General features: G+C 39.7%; 1 protein-coding gene across 4 annotated transcripts in view; it reads left to right on the forward strand.

The window, feature by feature from the left end:
• The window catches only part of LOC134663892 (ral guanine nucleotide dissociation stimulator), a 55,252-nt gene extending 36,175 nt beyond the window's left edge, over window positions 1-19,077 (forward strand). For 2 of the 4 annotated variants that reach the window (XM_063520427.1, XM_063520425.1), the window contains 6 exons: window positions 8,341-8,445; window positions 10,889-11,040; window positions 11,403-11,513; window positions 11,993-12,128; window positions 14,839-16,276; window positions 16,891-19,077. In XM_063520427.1, the coding sequence (XP_063376497.1) occupies window positions 8,341-8,445; window positions 10,889-11,040; window positions 11,403-11,513; window positions 11,993-12,128; window positions 14,839-16,276; window positions 16,891-17,027 (2,079 nt within the window). In that variant the 3' untranslated portion in view covers window positions 17,028-19,077. Of the gene's footprint in view, window positions 1-7,411; window positions 7,972-8,340; window positions 8,446-10,888; window positions 11,041-11,402; window positions 11,514-11,992; window positions 12,129-14,838; window positions 16,277-16,890 lie in introns of those variants that run through there. The other 2 variants (XM_063520426.1, XM_063520429.1) reach the window with 2 other exon arrangements.
• Window positions 19,078-19,802: the final 725 nt, after the last annotated feature.

The raw sequence follows: 19,802 nt of genomic DNA on the forward strand, positions 1-19,802 counted from the left end.
AGGACCCGATTCTGAGTATTTTTTTCAGCCTGCGATTTAAAAGCATAATTTGAGTCATTCAGATTTTCTAGTTTTAATTTTTTCCGGCAAATCTGTTTCGATCGCCCGCAAATGACCTATCTATCTTGCATCAGTATGGTCTGCTGACGTCGTCCTGCAAGTGGCATCGTAAGGACCCGATTCTGAGTATTTTTTTCAGCCTGCGACTTAGTATCATAATTTGAGTAATTCAGATTTTCAAGTTTTATTTTTTTCCGGTAAATCTATTTCGATCGCCCGCAAATGACCTATCTTGGATCAGTATGGTCTGCTGAGGTTGTCCTGCAAGTGGCATCGTAAGGACCCGATTCTGAGTATTTTTTTCAGCCTGCGACTTAGTATCATAATTTGAGTAATTCAGATTTTCAAGTTTTATTTTTTTCCGGTAAATCTGTTTCGATCGCCCGCAAATGACCTATCTTGGATCAGTATGGTCTGCTGAGGTTGTCCTGCAAGTGGCATCGTTAGGACCCGATTCTGAGTATTTTTTTCAGCCTGCGACTTAGTATCATAATTTGAGTAATTCAGATTTTCAAGTTTTATTTTTTTCCGGTAAATCTGTTTCGATCGCCCGCAAATGACCTATCTATCTTGAATCAGGATGGTCAGCTGACGTTGTCCTGCAAGTGGCATCGTAAGGACCCGATTCTGAGTATTTTTTTCAGCCGTCGACTTGGGAGCATAAGTTGAGTAATTCAGATTTTCAAGTTTATTTTTTTCCGGTAAATCTGTTTCGATTGCCCGTAAATGGCCTATCTATCTTGAATCAGCATGGTCAGCTGACATTGTTCTGCAAGTGGCATCGTAAGGACCCGATTCTGAGTATTTTTTCAGCCTGAGATTTAAAAGCATAATTTGACTAATTCAGATTTTCAAGTTTTATTTTTTTCCGGCAAAGCTGTTTTGATCGCCCGCAAATGACCTATCTATCTTGAATTAGTATAGTCTGTTGACGTTGTCCTGCAAGTGGCATCGTATGGACCCGATTCTAAGTATTTTTTTCAGCCGTCGACTTAGAAGCGTAAGTCGAGTTATTCAGATTTTCAAGTTTTATTTTTTTCCGGCAAAGCTGTTTTGATCGCCCGCAAATGACCTATCTATCTTGAATCAGTATAGTCTGTTGACGTTGTCCTGCAAGTGGCATCGTAAGGACCCGATTCTGAGTATTTTTTTCAGCCTGCGACTTAGGAGCATAAGTTGAGTTATACAGATTTTCAAGTTTAATTTTTTTCTGGTTAATCTGTTTCGAACGCCCGCAAATGACTAATCTATCTTGAATCAGTATAGTCTTCTGACGGTGTCCTGAAAGTAGCATCGTAAGGACCCGATTCTGAGTATTTTTTTCAGCCGTCGACTTAGGCACATTACTTGCCTCGGCTGGCCCGTATATATGAAATTTAGATTTTATTTTTTTATGGCAAATCTAATGAGATCCTAACGATTTTAATGCCTGAACAAACGTGAACTAACGTCGCTCGATGACTTCACATGGTTAGTATGGCTGATTTCGGGGTGGGGTGGCTAGCGTGAAGACAGCCACCCCACTTTGAAAAAATAAAAAAAATTAGGGAATCGGGTCCCAACGATTTAAATACCTGAACAAACGTGAACTAAGGAATATCTTGCTATCTAGACCAAAAATTATAATAAAAGTGATTTGAGGTGGCTAGCGTGAAGACAGCCACCCCCATAGTATTAAAGAAATATAAAACTACGGATATCTCTTATTATCTTTTGAACGCCCGCAAGGCACTGTAATTTATCGCTTAAATATCGTCTATATAAGTTTATTCATGCTAAAGAATCGTTAGTATCCGCGTCGATTGCATGCTAGGCCACATTACTTGACTCCGCTGGCCCATATATATGAATTTTTCGATTTTATTTTTTTATGGCAAATCTAATGAGATCCTAACGATTTTAATGCCTGAACTAACGTGAACTAACGTCGCTCGATGACTTCACATGGTTAGTTTGGCTGATTTCGGGGTGGGGTGGCTAGCGTGAAGACAGCCACCCCACTTTAAAAAAAAAAAAAAAAATGAAGGAATCGGGTCCTAACGATTTTAATGCCTGAATAAACGTGAACTAACGAATATCTTGGTATCTAGACCAAAAAAAAATACAAAAAGTGGTTTGGGGTGGCTAGCGTGAAGACAGCCACCCCCTTTTGTTTAAAAAAAAAATGATGTTAGATTTCAAGTTTTATTTTTTTCCGGTAAATCTGTTTCGATCGCCCGCAAATGACCTACCTATCTATCTTGAATCAGCATGGTAAGCTGACGTTTTCCTGCAAGTGGCATCGTAAGGACCCGATCCTGACTATTTTTTCCAGCCGTCGACTTAGGAGCATAAGTTGAGTAATTCAGATTTTCAAGTTTTATTTTTTTCCGGTAAATCTGTTTCGTACGCACGCAAATGACCTATCTATCTTGAATCAGCATGGTCAGCTGACATTGTCCTGCAAGTGGCATCGTAAGGACCCGATTCTGAGTATTTTTTTCAGCCTGAGATTTAAAAGCATAATTTGACTAATTCAGATTTTCAAGTTTTATTTTTTTCTGGTTAATCTGTTTCGATCGTCCGCAAATGACCTATTTATCTAGAATCAGCATGGTCAGCTGACATTGTTCTACAAGTGGCATCGTAAGGACCCGATTCTGAGTATTTTTTTCAGCCGTCGACTTGGGAGCATAATTTGAGTAATTCAGATTTTCAAGTTTTATTTTTTTCCGGTAAATCTGTTTCGATCGCCCGCACCTGGCCTATCTATCTTGAATCAGCATGGTCAGCTGACGTTGTCCTGCAAGTGGCGTCGTAAGGACCCGCTTCTGAGTATTTTTTTCAGCCTGCGACTTAGTATCATAATTTGAGTAATTCAGATTTTCAAGTTTTATTTTTTGCCGGTAAATCTGTATCGATCGCCCGCAAATGACCTATCTATCTTGAATCAGCATGGTCAGCTGACGTTGTCCTGCAAGTGGCATTGTAAGGACCCGATCCTGACTATTTTTTTCAGCCGTCGACTTAGGCACATTACTTGCCTCGGCTGGCCCATATACAGGGTGATTCATGAGACGTGAGCAGGACTAATCCTGCACACTCAGTAACTGGTAATTGATCGATCACCGTCGTATTTAGGTGAAACAACCACACTTTTTCCTATTTTCCAACTTTTTGGTGAGGACAAATTTATTTCTCTACAATAATGGTCACCCTACGAGACCTAATTAATGAACATAAAACCTCTTTTACGAAGAAAATAAAATGTCAAACCTGAATGAGATACGAGTTTTCAAAAGTGACCAGACCGTGATGACAGTGATGACATTCAATTTGACACAGAATATCGGTAGTTTAGTATTCTAATGTTAGGGTGACCATCCATGTCGTAAATAAATTAATAACTTTTTTTTAACACGACTAGAAAATTAATGTTAACCTCACTAATAGTGATAGGAAACAGTTGCTTATAATTTACGAAATGCGCAGTGTTAGTCCTGCTCACGTCTCCTGAATCACCCTGTATATGAATTTTTGGATTTTATTTTTTTATAGCAAATCTAATGAGATCCTAACGATTTAAATGCCTGAACAAACGTGAACTAACGTCGCTCGATGACTTCACATGGTTAGTTTGGCTGGTTTCGGGGTGTGGTGGCTAGCGTGAAGACAGCCACCCCACTTTGAAAAAATTAAAAAAAATTAAGGAATCGGGTCCTAACGATTTTAATGCCTGAACAAACGTGAACTAACGAATATCTTGCTAACTAGACCAAATTTTTGTACTAAAAGTGGTTTGGGGTGGTTAGCGTGAAGACAGCCACCCCCATATTATAAAAAAATATAAAACTACGGATATCTCTTATTATCTTTTGAACGCCCGCAAGGCACTGTCATTAATCGTTTAAATATCGTCTATATAAGTTTATTCAAGCTAAAGAATCGTTAGTATCCGCGTCGATTGCTTGCTAGGCCACATTACTTGACTCCGCTGGCCCATATATATGAATTTTTTGATTTTATTTTTTTATGGCAAATCTAATGAGATCCTAACGATTTTAATGCCTGAACAAACGTGAACTAACGTCGCTCGGTGACTTCACATGGTTAGTTTGGCTGATTTCGGGGTGGGGTGGCTAGCGTGAAGACAGCCACCCCACTTTAAAAAAATAAAAAAAAATGAAGGAATCGGGTCCTAACGATTTTAATGCCTGAATAAACGTGAACTAACGAATATCTTGGTATCTAGACCAAAAAAAAATACAAAAAGTGGTTTGGGGTGGCTAGCGTGAAGACAGCCACCCCCTTTTGTTTTAAAAAAAAATGATGTTAGATTTCAAGTTTTATTTTTTTCCGGTAAATCTGTTTCGATCGCCCGCAAATGACCTACCTATCTATCTTGAATCAGCATGGTAAGCTGACGTTTTCCTGCAAGTGGCATCGTAAGGACCCGATCCTGACTATTTTTTCCAGCCGTCGACTTAGGAGCATAAGTTGAGTAATTCAGATTTTCAAGTTTTATTTTTTTCCGGTAAATCTGTTTCGTACGCACGCAAATGACCTATCTATCTTGAATCAGCATGGTCAGCTGACATTGTCCTGCAAGTGGCATCGTAAGGACCCGATTCTGAGTATTTTTTTCAGCCTGAGATTTAAAAGCATAATTTGACTAATTCAGATTTTCAAGTTTTATTTTTTTCTGGTTAATCTGTTTCGATCGTCCGCAAATGACCTATTTATCTAGAATCAGCATGGTCAGCTGACATTGTTCTACAAGTGGCATCGTAAGGACCCGATTCTGAGTATTTTTTTCAGCCGTCGACTTGGGAGCATAATTTGAGTAATTCAGATTTTCAAGTTTTATTTTTTTCCGGTAAATCTGTTTCGATCGCCCGCACCTGGCCTATCTATCTTGAATCAGCATGGTCAGCTGACGTTGTCCTGCCAGTGGCATCGTAAGGACCCGATCCTGACTATTTTTTTCAGCCGTCGACTTAGGAGCATAAGTTGAGTAATTCTGATTTTCAAGTTTTTTTTTTTTTCGGTAAATCTGTTTCGATCGCCCGCAAATGACCTATCTACCTTGAATCAGCATGGTCAGCTGACATTGTCCTGCAAGTGGCGTCGTAAGGACCCGCTTCTGAGTATTTTTTTCAGCCTGCGACTTAGTATCATAATTTGAGTAATTCAGATTTTCAAGTTTTATTTTTTGCCGGTAAATCTGTATCGATCGCCCGCAAATGACCTATCTATCTTGAATCAGCATGGTCAGCTGACGTTGTCCTGCAAGTGGCATCGTAAGGACCCGATCCTGACTATTTTTTTCAGCCGTCGACTTAGGCACATTACTTGCCTCGGCTGGCCCATATATATGAATTTTTGGATTTTATTTTTTTATAGCAAATCTAATGAGATCCTAACGATTTAAATGCCTGAACAAACGTGAACTAACGTCGCTCGATGACTTCACATGGTTAGTTTGGCTGGTTTCGGGGTGTGGTGGCTAGCGTGAAGACAGCCACCCCACTTTGAAAAAATTAAAAAAAATTAAGGAATCGGGTCCTAACGATTTTAATGCCTGAACAAACGTGAACTAACGAATATCTTGCTAACTAGACCAAATTTTTGTACTAAAAGTGGTTTGGGGTGGTTAGCGTGAAGACAGCCACCCCCATATTATAAAAAAATATAAAACTACGGATATCTCTTATTATCTTTTGAACGCCCGCAAGGCACTGTCATTAATCGTTTAAATATCGTCTATATAAGTTTATTCAAGCTAAAGAATCGTTAGTATCCGCGTCGATTGCTTGCTAGGCCACATTACTTGACTCCGCTGGCCCATATATATGAATTTTTTGATTTTATTTTTTTATGGCAAATCTAATGAGATCCTAACGATTTTAATGCCTGAACAAACGTGAACTAACGTCGCTCGGTGACTTCACATGGTTAGTTTGGCTGATTTCGGGGTGGGGTGGCTAGCGTGAAGACAGCCACCCCACTTTAAAAAAATAAAAAAGAATGAAGGAATCGGGTCCTAACGATTTTAATGCCTGAACAAACGTGAACTAACGAATATCTTGCTATCTAGACCAAAAAAAATTACAAAAAGTGGTTTGGGGTGGCTAGCGTGAAGACAGCCACCCCCTTTTGTTTTTTAAAAAAAATGATGTTAGAATCGGGTCCTTACGATTTTACCTGCTGAACAAACGTGAACTAACGATGAACAAACGATATAGCTATGCCATTTGCGGGCAAACGGTATGGGGTGGTCAACTTCACGAGCATAATATGGTCGTCTTATTTAAATTAACTGTGTAAATAAACCGCAACAAAGTGTATTAATACTATTAATTAAAGCGTTTTATAATTTATATTACCTTATTATTTTAATTAGAATAGTTTTTAATACAAGCGAGTGGATAATGTTCCACGGCGCTGCTTTCAGCTGTGTGCACTGCGTAAAGAAGGTGATTTAACGCCCCATTGGGCGCACGCGTCCAGCGTCCATGCGTGTTGTTTTAGATGCTCCTGTCTTGTCAAATAATTGATAGTATTGATACCTACAACGTTTGCTATTAAGCTCATAAATGTTTGATTACTTTTTCACATACTCACAAGAGCTTTAATCCGCGGAGACAAATGCAAAATTCGAATGCACCGTGATGAAAAGATTTGCTAAAAGTGTATAGAGAGATAATATATAGGACCAGTATTCACGAGTGTAAAATAAATTACTTTTGTTTTACATGAGGATTCGCGCCCCTCCATATGATCACAATTTATGTAAGTAGGTAATTAACATTAGGTATTTTACTTATGTGCATTCGTATGTATTGACTGATTGTTTAGTAATTTTACCTTCCGTGAAAAGTTGGTGGGAGTGCGCATTGTGTTATCCATGCAACATTTACGATTTTACACTATTCAAACACGTAACAAAGTGCTAGGGTTTTTCCTTACCAAGTTACTTAATTACACAAACAACAGCCGTGCATGCAAACAAAGAGCAATATGAAACTTTACAATAGCGGTTTGGACATTAATTGAGTTGTGTCGGGGACATATTACGTACTTTTTGCCGAAGCCTGTTAAAGACTGGCAAATCCGTCCCTCACGTGCAGTGATGTGTGCTCGTGTGGTTACTGCATTTAACACCGGTTAGAGTACGTCAAGCATTATTGACATGCTCTATTGAAGTTTTTCACGCGATCTCTCCGCGTGAGAGCAGTCGCTCTGAGCCCGCGCTGCTGGTTCAGCGTCTACGCGCTCCAGCGGGAATTATAACTTTCGACTTACTGTATAAAACATGTACCTATTCTGCTAAAAAATTACAACACCTTCCATCAATCCAACATCCATCAGGGCTCTACAGCAGTATATAACAGTGTGAAAGTTCCTCATAGTGCACCGTCAACTTTGTTATGCGATGGTCATATAATATGCAAATTAAATGTTTCATAACGTTTGAAGTGAAAATGTGCTGATTACTGAAGTTAATAGACCGTGCTTGGATTAATAGCTAACCATCGGCAGTTTTAGAAAACACCGTTAACGAGGGAGAGCTGGCTCGGAATCGTAAAAAGGGCGGTGGTGATAGCTCGAAGTAGTGTCAGCGTATATCGGTTAATTGAAGTGAGGAATTGAGTGGAGCCGGATGCGGATGGCAAGTGTGCCGCTGTCCGAGCCCCGGCAGCGATTTCACCCGCGTCACGCACGTCCGCGCTCGCATGCTCTCCCTCCTCACTGATCGATCCAGTTACAGTATCACTACATTTGCATATGATCATTGCGCGAGTGAAAGTGAGCGTGATGCTGAGCTCAGCTGGGCCGTGACGTGACGTGACGTCATGGGCCATGTGGAAGATATGCGGCGTCAGTAAAGCCGAGCCCGTGCTGTTCGCTGATAACATTGATGATGATTATGTAAGCGCGATAAGGAGGTTATCTCTGGGAATGCTCTCGTAATCGGTAGCGTTATGTGTTCATAGAAAGCCGCTAACTTTTTACATTGAAATATTGATGTGATGCTATTGCCAATCTAAAGTGAATATTTAATTCTTTCAAGGCTGAACTGAACGGATTCTGTAAATTAAAGGGGGTACAATAAATACAATACAATTTACATGGTTAATTTTCGTCAAATCAATTAAATTGAAACTAATCATAGGTTCTCAACTATGCTTAATTACGTAAATTTTTTGTTCAATTCACCCATAAAATGATATTATAGAGTAGTGTAGATCTGTGTTTGTGGGTGATCACTTGTGTTGACCTGCTGGTGGTGTGTTCCAGCAGCCGACATGGCGGCTGTGGGGCGAGGAGCGCGTCGATGGCGCCATCTACACCGTCTACCTCAAGAAGGTGCGCTACCACCGGCCCACGCGCAGCGCATCCAGTGTGAGTATACCTTTAACACTGCCTAACTTTGGATTAAATGCATCTAATGACACAAAAAAATTTCACGTTAATCAATGGGGTTATTCGTACACGCAACTCTACCCACACCCACATCCACAGTTCATAGTAATCCAAACCACTACATACCACTACAGATATGTAGTAACGACGACCAATTTTATTTTCATCGAACGTTTACTGAATATGAGACAGAATAAGTAATGACTCGGGTATTGCGTAGTAAACGTACACTCGTTTCAAAATTACTTCATATCATATTGACAATTTTGCTTTCCGATTAATACACATTTATAAATGTATCACTTCTCATGCAAAAGGCAGCAGTTACCTACTGAATCTAAAAGTAGCCTTCTACATTTTAACACCTTAACGTACACTTATTGAGAACACGCACAGTGGGCAGTATTTAGGTATTTACTCATATGTAACAAACTAAAACACCATTACTGTAGTTGACACAAAATGTATCCACTAAAACCGTATAATGCAGGCTTGTTTTTGTGCAAATTCCGTAATTGTTGAGGTCGCCGTCATCGAAATCGATGAGGAGGGCTATATAATGCAATTATTGAATTTTATTTTAACTATACGCATTTTTTTTTTGTGTTTATTTTAGGTGGATATTTAAGGTTTGTGGTTTTTGTAAGTTGTAAGAGGAATAATTCACACGTACTTTCTGGTTTCTGGGCAGAGTACCAATAATAGTGTAGACTGACTATGGTTGTTAACGACAAGTATTTAAACGTAATACCTATATAGGAAGTGACGAACGACAACAGTATTATCTACCCTGTAGTTAATACCAGCAGTTAATCCCCGTCGCGTAATTAAAATAAACATACAACAACAGTGTATTCAAACTGCGAGACAAATGTTTTGATAGCATGCTGTGATATTCGTTGTTTTGCTGCTCATTAACTGGATTGTTTACGAACACATGTCGTGTTACGAGTTGTTTGTGCTGAAACATACCCAGTTAAATCGAGGTGTAAATCTAAGCATACGTTGATTTAGGTTAAAAGATGGGTCGTCAATACACATAGCTTGCTACTGCTATGTAAAACTTAGATTTAAATGGTATTTGAATTTTAGGTATCTGGTACTGACCCTCCATGTGCCTAGTATTTTTTAGTAGTAGTTAAACGTAGATACCTACATTTACAGTCAGTGAAAAATAACCCTACCTGCAAAGAAACATCTTAGAAAGATGCTTCTTTTGATTGTGCTTTGAATATATTTTTCAGTAAATCTTCCATCCATAAAGAGGTCCTTGATTTGCGTTTCATATACCTCACCTGCCGACATTACTTGGCATAGCGAAATTACGTTGGGCGCCTATTTTCAACCTCATGAATACATAACACGGGCGCCGTAACGGCGTAGGGAAATTCAAATTCTATTTAAAGGGTTTTCATATATGTTTTCTATATGATAGTATAGAAATTTACATACCACTTGCGAAGAATAGTTTCTCGAAATAGAACCTACCTATAACGAGACTCGACTTACGTGGTTTTGGCTCAATACGCCTACCTACTGAATATTAAATTAATAAGTATTAAATCAAATCATTATAAAAGCTTTGTTTACGTATTTAGAAATGTTTGGCTATTAAATTGCCTAAGATGTCAATAAATAATTAAATAAAGCTTTTATAATGATTAGATTTGTAAAGAGCTAGTCTCTATCCGTCTGGTAGCCGTCCAGTGGTTCGGCCCAGGTATCGCTGGGAAGACAGTGTGGCGGCGGATCTGCTTCAGCTTCGCGCCAGTAACTGGCAGGAAGTTGCGCAGGATCGGGACAGGTGGCACGCTCTCGTTTCGGAGGCCAAGATTCTCTTTGGATCGCTGAGCCAAAATAGTTAGTTTAGTTTAGTTAGTCTCTATCGCTCTCTCTATAATCGCGTAACAGAGATGAAAACAAACAAATATTGAAAATAGAACTTCGCGGTACGCGCCCAGATTCTTTTGAATAGTTTGCCCGCTACTGCTGCTGACGGTTCGAGAGTGGGATATTGACATTAATATGTTCCTATTGTCAGTTTATTGTGTTGTACCACTCTGTGATAGGTAGTTATCTTATATCTACTAATGTCATGGTATTTTTTTATGTAGGAGAATGAACATTTACTTACAAACAAGATATATACAGTGGTATTACTAAAATAAATTATTAACTAGCTTAAATCTAAAACAGGCCCTTGAGGCATTGTACCAAGGATGCTGGCGGCATTTCCTCGCTGTATCGTAATGCTGATACGTTGTGCGAGGTAGCCGCCAGCTCTTCGGTTACCAGTTACGTCAACCAGACGCTTCGCGATTTCTGAGAACAACTTATGCGCGCTGGGACCCCATGGACCTAAGAGTTTCAACTCCAAATGGTACAAAATGGTACTCTAATGTCATGGTATTGTATTTTTCAGGAGTCAGACGACGAGATCTCTCACCTGGAGTGGGAGACGGTCCGGGTGCGCTTCGTGAAGGCCGGCACGGTCGAGCGCCTGGTCGAGGCGCTGGCCACGGACGATGGCGAACTCGAGTCCACATACGTCAACGTGTTCCTCGCTACCTACCGGTGAGTACGGTGGGCTGGATCTAGTATATCTAGTGTTTTGTCCCGTTAGCCAGGGGACACTAGCAAAGTTCTTTAGATTTTTCGTAACACATTCTGCTAACATGGGTTGTCTTATCCCTAACAAAATATGCAATAAAACACGGGATTAACGAGTGACCCGAGGGAACGTAACTATGACATCGAGAGAGAGAAAGAAATGAAGGCTGACTCGGTCAAAGCGGGCCCGACTTAGAACGTATTCCGATATTTCTGAACACCTTTGCATGTGGACTTGGTTTATTTGAAGGCGCTTACGTCTTGATTTCAGCAGGTTTCATTCTCCCATTGTCTCTGTTTTGAATATTTAAATCGTTTTATTTCAGTTCGTTTGCGGAGTGCAATAGAGTATTGGACCTGCTACTGCGACGGTATGAAGCCCTGGCGGCAGAGGATGTGCTCCCCTCGGCGGCAGATACCTCTCAGCAACACCGAAAGTAATTTCATTTTAGTATCTTACCTGTTCTTTCTGACGTAATCTTTCTATGTTAAATAATGCTAACAGCTTAGAGACAATGTTTCGTAGTATTGATTCGACCGCACCAGTTACGCAAAGCTGGCTAGTCACTTTCTATCTATTAGTCGCGTGGCACAGCGGGCATAAGGCCACGGCCTCCCGGCCTGACTGTGAAAAGGTGAGGCCCAATCCGTTGAATTTTATCACGGGCTTTGCCTTTAGTACTTATACAAACTTAGCGCTCCTGCGCTCCTTACATGTGTATCCAGTTTCTATTCTTAATTCTAATGCTTAACTTTTCCATTAAGTAGATCTGCTTAGTAAATGCATGAGCTATGAAACAGATTATTCAAAAAATTATACAGGTATAAAAAATGTTTAGCGCCGCCCCACATAATATGCTTATATACATGTAACAATTTCGTGCCAGGTTCACGATCCGTATGTGTTGTATTGCAGAACTCTGGTGGCGTGTCTGCACGTGTGGCTGGACACGTACCCGGAGGACTTTCGGCAGCCCCCACACCACCCCGCTCTGCAACAGCTGCTCGCCTTCACACAGCTCCATCTACCCGGATCAGAGCTACATTCGAAGGTAAATTATCACTTATGTATATAATGTATAATTATACTTATGTAACATGAGTAAACCGAATAATTTTAACAGCGTATTCCTGATCATATTTAGAGACAAAAATGTCCTATAAACTATTTTGAAATTCGCCTAGTTTCAGAGATATTATTAATTAAAAAAAAAAACAAGTTTTTATTGTTACCTACTTAGTGTTAAAGGCCTTTTTGATGGTGATGTTGCTGATATGGGACGTAGTCTAAATATCCTTATTGATAGATGTCAAAAAATGACAAGTAACACTTTGCAAAAAGTAGGTTATACGAAAAAAAAATGTAAAAATCAATTTTAAGTGACAAGTTTACCTATAAGTAAACATCGGTATCAACGTTCAAATTTCGTGGCACTTGGTAAGGGTCGCAAAAAAAGAAATACATAGGTATCATTGTTTTATTTATTAGTAATAAATAACATTTAATTTATTTTTATTCTTAATCGTACTTTGGTAAACTGTACATATATTTAAAGAGGTTTATATTCTTAATACGTCATAGAACCTCAATACTCATTTCATTATCCATTTGTAAAAAAAATTCTAAATGCCGAATAGGCAACAAATGTCAATTTAATTGTCCTGCAAAATAATATGTGGTAAAATCTTCAACGATAATAGTTCTTAAAAACACTTACAACTACAATTTAGCATTGATAAATCTTTACCCAACTCCCTATCAGACTTGAGAAAATGGATTTGACGCAGTATACTGATTTTATATTCACTAACGAAGGTGCTTGCTGTACTATTTGCGAAATGAATATAAAAAAGAAAAGGTACAATATAGAGAAACATTTGAAATCCAAATCTCATCAAGATAAATTATCTGATTCACGCTGCCATTTACAGGATATAATACGAGATAATGCTGATTTCGAAATTAAAGACGATATCGTATATTGCAAATTGTGTAATTCGAAATTATTTCCCTCTAAATCTAGTATCGACCGCCATTTAAAAACAGATTTACACAACAAAATTCATAAAAATAATGCACAAGAAAAATTTAATAAAGATTTAACAGAGTTTATGATTTGTTCGAATATACCGTGGTCAAAATTAGACAATCCTAAATTTAGAAATTTTGTAGAAAACCTTTTAAATCATAAATATGGAAACGATATTACTGTGCCGAGTGAAACAAAAATACGAGTAAAATGCTTACCTGAATTGTATGAAAAGAAAAAAAATGAATTGAAAGAGAAATTACAAAATAAAATGATTTACCTCAGTGTTGATGAAACATCAGATTCCGTGGGAAAAAAAGTGGCAAATATTTTGATCGGAGCTCTAGATGGAACTAGTACCCAGCCACATTTATTTGCTTCTAAGGTATTGGAGGCGACTAACCATTCGACAATAACCAAACTCGTTGAGGAAACCCTTGAAGATCTTTGGGGCGATGAATACAAAAAAAACATGGATAAATTATTATTTTTTATAACGGATGCCGGTTCCTACATGGTAAAAGCAGCTAAAAACCTTGTTCAGAAATATAAAAATATGACTCATGTAACATGCATAGCACATGGATGTAATCGAGTCGCAGAGATAATTAGAAGTCTTTACCCGACCATAAACAGTTTGATTGACTGTATCAAAAAATATTTCGTAACGCTCCTTCAACCGTAACCGGAATTTAAAAACTGAGTTACTATTCGTCGATACACACTTTAGTATAATTGCTAAGTCAATAAAATTATTGGAGGATCCAAAACTGAGTCTAGCAGAATCATTAAACATTGTTCATGGTTTGCAAAAAAAAATATCAACGTTAAGGTTACATCAAAATGCCAGAAAAGTTTATTTTAAATTAAAAAGTGTATTAAAGAAAAATCCTGGTTATAAGACTGTACAAATAATTAACCAACTATCTAAAAACAACAAGGCTGAAATACCAGAAAGTGTAAATAAAAACTGTGTGCAAAATTTTCAATGCTTGACATACCTTCCTATTACCTCAGTCAGCGTGGAAAGATCTTTTAGTCATTTAAAATGGATATATTCTTACAGACGTCAAAGATTGACAGCAAAATCTATGGAACAAATTTTAGTGATCTATTCTAACTCGTAAAATATTGTATGCCACACCTGGACATAAAGTGGCTTTTTCCGCACGCTACGCGTACGGATAGAGCCGCTTTCTGGCCAAATGTGCACATATTTTTCCAACACGGGAGGTAATAAAGAAAGCCCTCGATCGCATAATTACGTCCCTCGCTTGCAGCTTGGGCCGCAACAATTGCGATTGCGCGGCCTTTCTTTGTTTTACCACCCTAATTAGGAAATGTACTATTTAGGGGCTTTTTTATTTACATATACAAAATAAAGGTTAAAAATACTAAGTGATTTGTTTGTATTTATTTTTCTGCCAACCGTACATTGCCACGAAATTTGAACGTTGATACCGATGTTTACCTATAAGATTTATTTTTTATGTACAAATACATTCAAAAAATTGAAAAAACAAAACAAAAAAAATTTTTTTTGGCGTAATTGACCTAAACTCATATTACATTTTTTACTTCTTTTGACCTCAGAAATGCGTGGTTAAAATTATTCGGTTTCCTCATGTTACACCGTGTATAATTTACCGCTAGACGTGTAAAAAAACGGTCAGTTTGCAATAAGACTTTGGATATCGACAGAAACATCTTTTATAGTTTTTTTGTATTCCAGGTATTACAGAAGCTAGCTATATTCAAAGCGGAGCGGAATGGCATTTCGGGCGGCGCGAGTCAGGGCGGCGGCGGAGGCGTGTGCCTGGCGGCCGGCATGCGGCACGCGACGCACCACACGGCCGCCTACCGCCTGCCGCACGTGCCGCATCGCCACTTCGCCGAGCAGCTGACGCGCATGGACATGCAGCTGTTCAAGAAGCTCGTGCCGCACCAGTGCCTCGGCGCCGTGTGGTCGCGCCGCGACAAGGACCGCGGCCACGACGCCGCCACCGTGCTCGCCACCGTCAACCAGTTCAACGCCGTCTCCTTCCGCGTCATCTCCACCGTGCTCGTGGAGCCCGACCTGCGGCCGCAGGACCGCGCCGACATCCTCGCCGCCTGGCTCGACATCGCGCGCGAGCTGAGGGTCCTCAAGAACTTCTCGTCGCTGAAGGCCATCATCTCCGGCCTGCAGAGCAACTCCGTGTACAGACTGAGAAAGACGTGGGCGCTCCTGCCGAAGGAGAAGGCGGAGCTGTTCGATGAGTTGGCGCGCATATTTAGCGAGGACAACAATCGGTGGGCGCAGCGGGAGCTTCTGATGCGGGAGGGCACCGCGAAGTTCGCCGACACGGTCGGAGAAAACGACCGGCAGCTCCAGAAGTTGCTGCACGAGCGAGGCTCGCCCGGCGTGAGCCACGGCACCATACCCTACCTCGGCACCTTCCTGACCGATCTCACCATGATAGACACCGCCATTCCGGACACGGTCGCGGACGGTCTGATAAACTTCGACAAACGGCGAAAAGAGTTCGAGGTGCTAGCTCAAATAAAGTTGCTGCAGGGCGCCGCGAACGCGTACCACCTGGCCACCGACCCGATGTTCGATCGGTGGTTCGACTCCGTGATCGTGCTAGACGACCGGGAGGCGCACCACCTGTCGTGTCAGATAGAACCCCAGACGAACCCACCGAAAGAGAGGCGGCCGAAGAAAATAAACGAAAACAACGGCCACGGTCACCGGAAGAACGACTCGATAGCGAGCACCAGCTCGAGCAACAGCTCGCAGTTCTACTGCGAGACGGACGGCGTCGCGAGCGCGTGGAAGCGGGACAGCCTGGAGCGGCGCGCGTCGCCGACGCGGCTGTCGCACGGCTCGTCGTCGTCGTCGCTGCCGTCGCTGGACGCGTCGCTGTCGAGCGCGGCCAGCGGGCACAAGGCCAACGGCAAGCCGGGCGCCAGCCCCGCGCACGCGCACCGCGCCGGCCCCGACTTCTACATCATCCGCGTCACCTACGAGTCCGACTGCGCCGAGACCGAGGGCGTGGTGCTCTACAAGTCCATCATGCTGTCCAACAACGAGCGCACGCCGCAGGTCGTGCGCAACGCCATGCTCAAGCTCAACCTCGACGGCGACCCCGACCAGTATACGCTCGCTCAAGTTTTACCTGATAGAGGTAAGTGTTTCTAGAGAGAAAGTTGTTTCAATATGTTGTGTTGTTGTATCATGTGATAGGTTTCTGATAGATGGCATTTGCCGCAATTAGGCATAGTTATAGCTGGTCCAGCAGAGTAAAAAAAGGCGGCAAACTTGAAAAATGTGGACGCGAAGGGTACCCATAGAAAATTAGAATTTCGCGCCTTTTTTACTCGTTGACAAGATTTGCTTGACCAGCTATAGGTTATCTTATCACACTGCCAATGCCGGGGTGATTACCACCTTATATTTTTAACCTTAGTCGGCCTGATAATTAGCTTGTAGTTTGCTCTCACCTCTCATATATGACCAGAGAGAGAGTGGAAAGAGCAAACCATACCAGAAATTGATTAACGTATTTTATAAAGCGGAGGCGTCAAATTGTGCCAATGACTGTTTCTTTCTGTCGCTTTTCTCGGCTCCAGCTGGAGTTATTACCCAGTGGATATAACTATATGCAGTAAAAATAAAGTAAACTGCATTCCAACACCCTAAAGGCCGCTCTTTAAAGGTATCAAAAAGTTATACGAAATTTTACGGACGCAAACAATTTTAACAATTTTTGAAGCAATTCATTGTTTCTATTTATTACAGAAATGTTGCTCCCAGCGAACGCGAACGTTTACTACGCAGTAAACACGGCGTACAACCTGAACTTCATCCTGCGGCCGCGCAAGCCGCAGCCGGCGCCCGAGCCGCTCGTCAACGGCAAGGCGCGCAAGCGCACCTGACTGCTCTCCTACTAGGAGTCTGAACTGCATCCGAGGTACCGCGCGGTTTGAAAGTGTTAGAAAGTGGTTGAAAGGGTTAGAAGGTGATAATAAAGCTATCTTAAGCTGAAGCTGGCCGTTTCTAAGCCGCGCGGCAGACCGCTCTAGTACGACTAGTACGTACGGGCTCTAAATCTGTGTCTCGTGATGCGACCCCGCTGGCTTCAAGAACCGAGTTCTATAGGTGCCCTGGCGGTAAAAATAAATTCGGTACTCTTATCGAGCGGTGTGAGAACTCGACGTATTTGTGTTCGTAGTGTATTCTATTTATGCATTTCTCGGTGTCTATAAGTGTAGTTGTACATAAAAACCCTATGCCACCTCTAGCTGTAATGCGTTGTGAATAACATGTATGTAAATTTGTATCATTATTTGTATATAGTGGAATAATGTGTAAATAAGAATCTCAAGTAGGGTGTTAGTGTCGTAATACTAAGCCAAAGGCGATCTATTATGTCTAATACAAGGTGCTGTTATACCCTTATAAAGCATTTCTAAAGCTTTAACATTTGAAAACGTTCGTAAACCGAATTTTCCAAAAATAAATAATTAATATGTATTTATATAGTGGTATGGGTAAAGTAGACAAATAAATGAATGTAAAATATGCAATAGAATATAACCACTAGTGTTTAATAGTATCTACGTGGCAGTAATCTATTATTACATGATGTACTCGTAATATATGTTTAATTTATTTATTTATACTCATATATGTAACTATAATGTGGTAGATACACGTTACAACCAAATATTAACTGCAGTAAAAGCCTGAATATTTATTATTGTATTTATTCTAATAAAAATTTCACTTTTGAGAAGATTTTTAAAGATTTCGTTCCGTTTAATTTTTTAAAGCAACCTTTAAAACATTAAATTAAGTCGACTGACAATTTTAAATGTCCTCTGCTCACTCGTTAAACAGTTTGTACATGACAATTTTACTCATTTGTTTATAAGTATTAGGAATCTATATATTAAGAAAGACAATGTGCCTAAATTAAACATTTATTTATATTTCGATTGAAAGTTTGGAGAAATATGATTGTTTTTTAATTGTTTTATAATACGAGGAAACAGGTAGATATTATAGAGAAACTGAATGTCCATGATAGGGTAGATCGTTTATTGGAAACATTGCACAATAATAAGTGCATAGTCCACTTTTATAATATTCTTATATTACTATTTATTTGTCCCTCAATTTATATTCTAATCTAATCTTTCATCTTATACAATAGTCGTCGATGTTTATTACTAAAGGGCCTAGTACATCCAGATTGATTTTCCTTTTCACCAATTATCAGCACATCGTTAACAATATTTGAAATGTAATAAATTGTTCATATGCAAAAATATAAAACATTGAAAGTTTTTGGCAATTAGAAACAAAGTATTTTTTACATGTCAAATATCGTTTAAGATGTGCTGATATTCCGTGAAACGGAAAACGACACTGTAGCAAGTGTGGATATAATTGGTCCTTAAGCCAGCGATTTTAGCAGCATAATTATCGGTCAATACAAGTTGCTTGAACATCAAATCTATTTGATTAGTTAAATATAGAATATATTTAAAAATAATGAATTGCATGTTACCTGAACCATAATAATTAGTACCTACCGTATTTGAAGTATTTAGGTGCCCTATGATCCTGTCTAAAGTTGCCTCTGCATATATTTAATTTGGGCTCGAGGATTTTTACATTGAGTTGGATCCACCGCTAAGGGTCTATCCAATACGTCATGGAGTTAGTAAAAAAAAAAGAGTGACGCTTGAGAAAAGGCTTCAACAGCTACAGTTAAATTCATGTATAAATGGGAATTAAGGAACCTACCTACCTAATTATCCAGTCTCCAGCATAGAAAGACAAATTATAAGGTGGGTGTATAATAACTATTTATAAACATTTTTTTTGTAAATATTGTAATTTGTCTATGTATAACTTTGTAGTTTTCCAACAGTGTCAGCAATTGTTTACGTTTGTGTAATAAAAATGAAATAATACCCACTCTTTGTTTACTTTTAATTCCTAATTAAAACTTTGATTGGGCCTAAAGGGTCTGAATTTGACAAAATATGTAATTCAAAAAGGGACGCTACTACTAATTTAGTACATTTTACGATAACGATTTGACCCAAAGGGAAAATTTGGTCTTATATTGGATGTTTATCTTTAGCGAAAAGCGACTGATAAATATATGTACATGTACTATTAGCCTATTACAGTATGTACATAATATGGTGCTACTTTCCCGCATTAGTGCGGAAATGAGCACTTTCCGTGTAGGTATAGTATAGGCAATATGTTCAAAATTTAAAGGGCCATATACACGGTGTAACATGAGGAAACCGAATAATTTTAACAGCGTATTCCTGGTCATATTTAGAGACAAATAAATTTTTTTTTTTGGCGAAATTGACCTAAACTCATATTACATTTTTTACATCTTTTGACCTCAGAAATGCGTGGTTAAAATTATGCGGTTTCCTCGTGTTACACCGTGTATTTATTGTAAAACGTTAGATGATTTGCGCATAGGTGATTTGTAACTCGTGTCGATTTAATACACTCCATCGCATCGGTGCCACTCGTTTAGAATTTCCTATTTTCCGTACTTGTATCGTAAATAACTGTTCAAAGTGTTAATTTCCACTACCAGCCGCTGGTGAAATAGGTAAACAAAGCTCAGAATCCTTATTCCTCCTCTTTCCATCCGCTTGAGGCCTTTGTAC

The sequence above is a fragment of the Cydia fagiglandana genome, chromosome 4 (genome assembly GCF_963556715.1).
Source record: "Cydia fagiglandana chromosome 4, ilCydFagi1.1, whole genome shotgun sequence".
NCBI lineage: Eukaryota > Metazoa > Arthropoda > Insecta > Lepidoptera > Tortricidae > Cydia > Cydia fagiglandana.